General features: G+C 48.5%; 1 protein-coding gene across 1 annotated transcript; it reads left to right on the top strand.

Moving 5' to 3' along the window:
• Window positions 1-2,817: 2,817 nt before the first annotated feature.
• LOC102395439 (four and a half LIM domains protein 1) lies at window positions 2,818-6,497 on the top strand (the record flags this gene model as incomplete). Its single annotated transcript, XM_045164462.1, has 6 exons — window positions 2,818-3,036; window positions 3,192-3,366; window positions 3,955-4,124; window positions 4,553-4,739; window positions 5,308-5,508; window positions 5,863-6,497. Coding segments are annotated over 6 exons (1,107 nt in total), but the record flags the coding sequence as incomplete, so codon positions are not given.
• Window positions 6,498-6,873: the final 376 nt, after the last annotated feature.

Raw genomic sequence — 6,873 nt, 5'->3', positions numbered from 1 at the left:
TCACTCACTGAAGAGTATTTGAATTATTATCAGTGTTTGGCTATTTCAAGTAAAACTGCTATGAACAATAGTGAACACTTTTTGTGTGGACCTAAGTTTCCATTTCTTTATCCCCAAGAGTGTGATTGCTGGGTCATATGGTAAGTATACATTTAAAATGATAAGAAATTGCCAAACTTTTTTCCCGAGTGTCTGTACCATTTTACATTCCCACCAGTGGTACATGAGTGATACAGTTTTTCCACATCCTCACCACGTATTATCACTAATTTTTAACTGTTCTAATAAGTGTGTAGTAACAACTCTTGGTGGTTCTAATTTGCATTTCCCCAGTAGCTAATGACATTTAACATTTGTTCCTATGCTTATTTGCCACACATCTTCTCTTTGGTGAAATATCTGCTGATGTTTTTTTACCTGTTTTATGATTGGATGGATTTGTGTTTTTACTGTTGAGTTTTGAGAGTTCTTTTTATATAATGAATACAGAGCTTGTGTTGAATATATGATTTAAGTTGTGGGTTTAATTGTGTTCCCCCCAAACTCCAGTACCTATGACAGTGAGCTTATTTGGAAATAGGATCTTTGCAGATATAATCAAGGTAAAATGAAGTCATACTGGAGGAGGACAGACCCTAATCCAATGGCTGATGTCCTCATAAAAAGAGGAAAATTTGGGCCCAGACACTTAAGGAGAACACCATGTGGCAAAGGAAGCTGGAATTAGAGCAATGCATCTGCAGCCAAGGAATGACAAGGATTTGCCAGCAGCCATGAGAAATTAGGAAGAGGCAAGGAAGAGTTCTTTGCTTACAGCCTTCAGAGAAAGGCTGATACCTTTCTCTGATATTTGAGTTCTGGCCTGCAGAACTGTGAGGGAACACATTTCTGCTGTTTTAAACCACCAAATTTATGATGATTTGTTATGGCAGCCTCAGGAAGTGAACCCATCTTATAAATAATTTCTCCCAGTCTCTACCTGATCTTTTCACTCTCTTAATGGATCTTGCCAGGGAAAAGTTTTAATTTGTATAATGTCTAATTTATTAATTTCAAAAAATTTTATGAATCAAGGTTTTAGCATCATGTCCTAAGAACTCTTTCTCTAGCCCTAGATATCAAAGATTTTGTCCTATGATTTCTTCTGAATTTTTAAAATTAATTTTGTTTTTATTTAAATCTGTTATCATTTGAAGTTAATTTTTGTAAATGGTGTAAGGTTTAGGTTGAGGGTCATTTTGGTTTTATATATGGATGTCTAATGATTCTAGCCTCCTTTATTGGGAAATGCTTTTCTTTCTCTATTGGATCACTTTTGGGTCTTCATAAAAAATCAATTGAACCTATTTGCATTCATCTAGTCTAGGATCCTTATTCGATTCCATTGATCTATGAGTCTATTTTTCACACACTGTGACCCAACTATGTTTTTGATAGTCAAGATTCAAGGTTGCATAGATCTAGTGGCACATATTCAAGGAGGAACTACTGATATACTGCCTGGATTACTGTAGGCATAGTTAAGTCTTAACATTAGGTAGGGTAATCCATTCCACTTTATTCTTTTTCAGAACTGATTTAGCTATTCTAGTTCCTTTGCCTTTCCATATATGTTTTGGAATAATCTTGTCTATAGGTATAAAACATCTTGCTGGGATTTTGACAGGAATTGCATTTAAATCTACAGATCAATTTGGGAAGAATTGACATCTTTACTATGTTGGGTCTTCCAATCCATGAACAAGGTGTGTCTCTCCATTTATTTAAATCCTTGATTTCTTGCATCTTCATTTTAAAATTTTCAGCACTGATATCCTATACACATTTTGTTAGATTTATACCTAAGTGTTACGTTTCCTTTGGCGTGATTAAAAAATGGCTGTATTGTTCATTTCCTTCCAGATGTTTGTTGCTACTTTGGAGAAGGAAATGGCAACCCATTCTAGTATCCTTGCCTGGGAAATCCCACGGACAGAGGAGCCTGGCGGGCTACAGTCCATGGGGTCACAAAGAGTTGGACACGACTGAGCGACTAACACTTTCGCTACTCTGCATAAAGTCATTATACTTTACAGTTGCAATTTTTTTTTAAAAAAGCAAATGTCCTAAATCGTATAGTTTATTAACCATATTGATCTTCTCATGCTCTAATGAAGGGGAATTTGATTTTGGCTCATCTCAAAACCAAACGTCACTGTGACAGATCGTTTTCACTTGCAAAACTGGCTGGTACCTATGGAGATGCCATTTTAATAAGTCCTCTTTTGCCTGAATGCTTGGGCTTCAAAAGTTAGTCAAGTAGCTTGTAATAATTCTTTAGGATCTTTGTAGGGATTAAAAAGTGCTCTGGCATGTTTAAAATAAATGCAGACATTTAAACCAAATGACTAAGTATTGCTTCCATGCCTAGCGTGGTCCAGAGTCAGCAGTAAGTTTTTGTTCAGAGGAACTGAGCTTTGTAGCCAGGAGAGTGGGGCCTCCAGATGATACTCTCTGTGCTGAGAAAGTTGGGGAGGGTGACGGGGCTCCTGGTTGGGTCTCTAGTGAGGATCTGGGCACCTCCTTCCTGTGAAGGGGGAGCCCACGAGCTGCCACCTGCAGACTCGACCCAGAGCAGCATGTCCTTTGGTGTAGACCAGCCTCCCCTCTCCAGCCTGCCCATCCCAGCCCTGCCCTCGCTCACCAACCGCACCCCCCCTTCAGGGTGCCAGGGACTCATGGCAGGATGCTTTTGTCGCGGGTATCTTGGTGAGGTGCCTGTTGCCTGGGTCCCGGGGTGGCCTCCCTGGAGCCCCTCAGGCACACTCTCCAGCCTAACCCTTGGCTCTTTGTCCCTCCCGTTCACCCCTCACAGGTCCTTCCAGCTATAAAGTAGGCACCGTGGCTGAGAAGTTCAACTGCCACTACTGCAGAGACAACCTGCAGGGGAAGAAGTACGTGCAGAAGGACGGCCACCACTGCTGCCTCAAGTGCTTCGACAAGTTCTGCGCCAACACGTGTGTGGAGTGCCGCAAGCCCATCGGCGCCGACTCCAAGGCAGTGGCGGCTGTGGGGGGCAGGCGGGCGGGGCCGGGGGGGGATGTGGATGGGGCCCTGGCCCTTCTGCTTGGGCTCTGGGCAGGGGGGCGGGGGGACTGTGTGGTCTTGTGGGAGGTCTTGCTTACCATGCCCGGCTACTGCTCGGTTCCCAGGAGGTGCACTACAAGAACCGCTACTGGCACGACACCTGCTTCCGCTGCTCTAAGTGCCTCCAGCCCTTGGCCAGTGAGACCTTCGTGGCCAAGGACAACAAGATCCTGTGCAACAAGTGCACCACTCGGGAGGACAACCCCAAGTGCAAGGGCTGCCTCAAGCCCATTGTAGCAGGTACCAGCCACACTCAGCCCCGGGGCAGCCAGGGAGGAGGCCCTGAGGGCAGACGTGGCAAGGGGTTGCTTGCGGGGATGGGGCTGGAGCCGCGGGGAGCTGATGCTGGAGTTCAGCGTATATATGCACGCATATATATACCTGAATATATGTGTACACATATATGCTTGCACACACGCACACACCTGGCAGCTAAAAGAACACTGGAGAGAACTGTCTGTGGCAAGAGAAGGAAGTGAAAAGTATGTAGCGCTTTCTCATTTGGGATAGTAAGTGATCGAAGCATGCTTCTTCCTTAAGGTGTAATTCCGGGTCACATTGCATCTCTGTATCCACAAAGGCCATGGGGGTGGGGGAGTGGGGATTCAGGCATCTGACCCTAAATCACTACGGCCGGGGTTCCCTTCCTGCGAGTCTGGGTGGGCATGACCACATGCAGGACATGGTGGAGAACTCCCCGCATGGGGCCAAGCACTGCAGGGCCTGCATTCCATCCACTCTGGAGGGCCCAGGCCGCACCCCGAGTGGATGCAGCCCCCTGCAGGGCACTGCCAGTGGGGCTACCCCTTCGCTTCCCCCCCCCCACAGGAGATCAGAACGTGGAATACAAGGGCACTGTCTGGCACAAAGACTGCTTCACCTGCAGCAACTGCAAGCAAGTCATTGGGACAGGAAGCTTCTTCCCTAAAGGGGAGGACTTCTACTGCGTGACTTGCCATGAGGCCAAGTTTGCCAAGCACTGCGTGAAATGCAACAAGGTGCGTGTCAAGGGAGTTCTAGCAGTGTTTGACAGTTTGCAGAGCACTGGCACACACACTCTCCCATTCCATCCTCACGACAGCCCTGTGACGTAGGAATTGTCATTCTCGTTTTACAGATGAGGAGACTGTGGTAGTAGAAAGCAGCGCCCAGGCCAAGGGAGGCTGTCCAAGGGCACGCTGGCTCTGGAGGCCGGCCTCCTGCACCCAGTTGCTATGTAGTAACCTTGCACAGGGGCTCATCTTCTCTGAGCCTCAGTGTCTTCATCTGTAACTGGCGGATAATAATAGCACCTGCCTCTCATGGCCGTTGTGGTGATTCAATGAGATACTATAAACCAGAGCGCCCAGCACAGTGCCTGGCACGTAGTAGGCATTCAACAAAATGGTTGTTGAATCTGAATCCGGTGCTACACTCCCTGGTCTAGGCCATCACATCTGGAGGAATCACTTACCAGGATCAGCCCTGGCATGCCGAGTGCTTTGTGTGTGTTACCTGCTCTAAGAAGCTGGCTGGGCAGCGTTTCACCGCTGTGGAGGACCAGTATTACTGCGTGGATTGCTACAAGAACTTTGTGGCCAAGAAGTGTGCTGGATGCAAGAACCCAATCACTGGTAGGCTAAAGAGTCCTTGCTAAGTCTGCCAGGCTAGGTTTTGCGCATGGTAACCATCTCTCATTTTCCTACGTCGTCGGTTTCATCCACAAAGGCCCGAAAGAATGCCCCTCTCCCCCTGCCATTGTGGTCCCAAAGGCCCCCAAGTAGTTTGGATTCTCCCCCAGGCCAGGTTAGCCTTTGCAACACAGAACACTCACGACTACTGCTGACTTACGCTGCTGCCGGAGATCACGAGCCTAGGACCCACGGCCACGGGCAGGCACTGCGCGGAGCGGGGGGTGCTGGGGGGAGGCGGGGGAGAGGAGCACGGTGAGCTTGGGTGGGGGAGGCGGGGAGGGGGGAGGCCAGAGCGTGAGAAGCTGGGATGAGAACACCCCGTAGCGGAAGGCTAGCTCAGAGGTGCTGGTGGGCAGTTCTTTTGCGATCAGGAGCCGAGCTAATCACTTCATTCCTCATCTCGCGGCCGCGGTCCACGTGCCCTGGGCCCTCTCCCCCCCGCCTCCAATTTTCCCATCTCCCGGGGAGCCTTGAAATGTACATTTGAGAAGACTTTTGCCATCCTCAGGGAAAAGGACTGTGTCAAGAGTGAGCCACCCAGTCTCTAAAGCTAGGAAGCCCCCAGTGTGCCACGGGAAACGCTTGCCTCTCACCCTGTTTCCCAGCGCCAACCTCCGGGGCAGGCATCCGGGTGGAGAGAGGACTTGTCCCTCGTGGGTGGTGGTTCTTTATAGAAAAAAATCGAAGCTTAGCAGCTCCTCGAGGCCCGGTAAGTGCACACCCCACAAACAGCCCAAGTTTGCCTCCTGGTGGCCACTTTGATGCCATGGCCCTGACCTAAATCAAAGAAACTGGTTGTGCTGGGAGGTCGGTGCGCGTCAGTCACAGGGCGATGGCGGTGGCTGGGGATGTGGGTTCTGGAGAGCAGGGGGCCCTCGGCGGAGCTCTGGCATCTTCTCAGGTCCCGGCGGCGTGGGGGACAGTGCGCGGTGGAGCGGGGGGCCGGGCGCCAGGCGGATGCAGCCTGCGTGCTTGTCGGCTCCATGAATGGGCAAGGCGGCAGCCTGGCTGCCACCTGTGTCCACTCAGCTGTCGCTCTTGTCTGCTTCTGTTTCCTCCACAGGGTTTGGTAAAGGCTCCAGTGTGGTGGCCTATGAAGGACAATCCTGGCACGACTACTGCTTCCACTGCAAAAAATGCTCCGTGAATCTGGCCAACAAGTGCTTTGTTTTCCATCAGGATCAAGTGTATTGCCCCGACTGTGCCAAAAAGCTGTAAAGTGACAGGGGCTCCTGTCCTGTAAAATGGAATTTGAGTCTTGTTCCTTGTGTCCTTGCCCTCTGCCTGGCACCACCCATAGGGCAAGAGCGGCCTTTCACCTCTTCAGAGTCGCTCCTTCTGTCTTTTCTCCCATTTTACAGTTACTACTTGAGTTAAGGGCACACAGTGATCATATTAGGATTTAGCAAAAAGCAAGCCTGCAGCAAAGTTTATTTCTCTATGGCTGCAATTAGGAAATAAATACTTAGGTAGATTGATTCTTCTGCATGTTTATCATAGAGCAGAAAAGCGCTGACCATGTAGCTGCTTAGTGATGTAAGCAAGAAGCCTAAGAGATAAAGCCCCACTGAGATACCTCTTGTGGCTCAGCTGGGACCCACATTGTCATCACACGACACAAGAGTTGCAGCGGCTGCTCCAACTCAGCTGCTCACCCTGTTCTGTGAGCAGAAAGAACTTACTGAAATGCATGGTTTACAACGTTTGATTTCCCTGTGTGGCGTGTTTTCTGAGCGTTCCTACTTTCAAGCATGGAATGTGCAGGTGATTTGGAAAATGTAGGCAGATCTGAGAAAACGAGCCTGTTTCAGAAGAACGTCATCACAGCGAATACTTTTGGAAGCTTAACAAAACTAACCCAGCTGTCCTTTTATCTTTTTTTTTAATTAATAATTCCTTTGTTTTAATTAATAGCAGCATAGTTTATGGGTTTGGAGACTTGCATGAGAATATTTTAGCCCCCTTATACGTTCCTACAGTTTTGAATTCATCCTACAGAAGTAACCATAAAACTCAAGAGGGGTAGGTGAACAGGCGCCAGAACTGTCATTGACACGGATATGACATTTCCCAG

The sequence above is a fragment of the Bubalus bubalis genome, chromosome X (assembly GCF_019923935.1).
Source record: "Bubalus bubalis isolate 160015118507 breed Murrah chromosome X, NDDB_SH_1, whole genome shotgun sequence".
NCBI lineage: Eukaryota > Metazoa > Chordata > Mammalia > Artiodactyla > Bovidae > Bubalus > Bubalus bubalis.
Note: the sequence above shows the minus strand (reverse complement) of the source record. Positions and strands in the feature narration are given on the sequence as shown.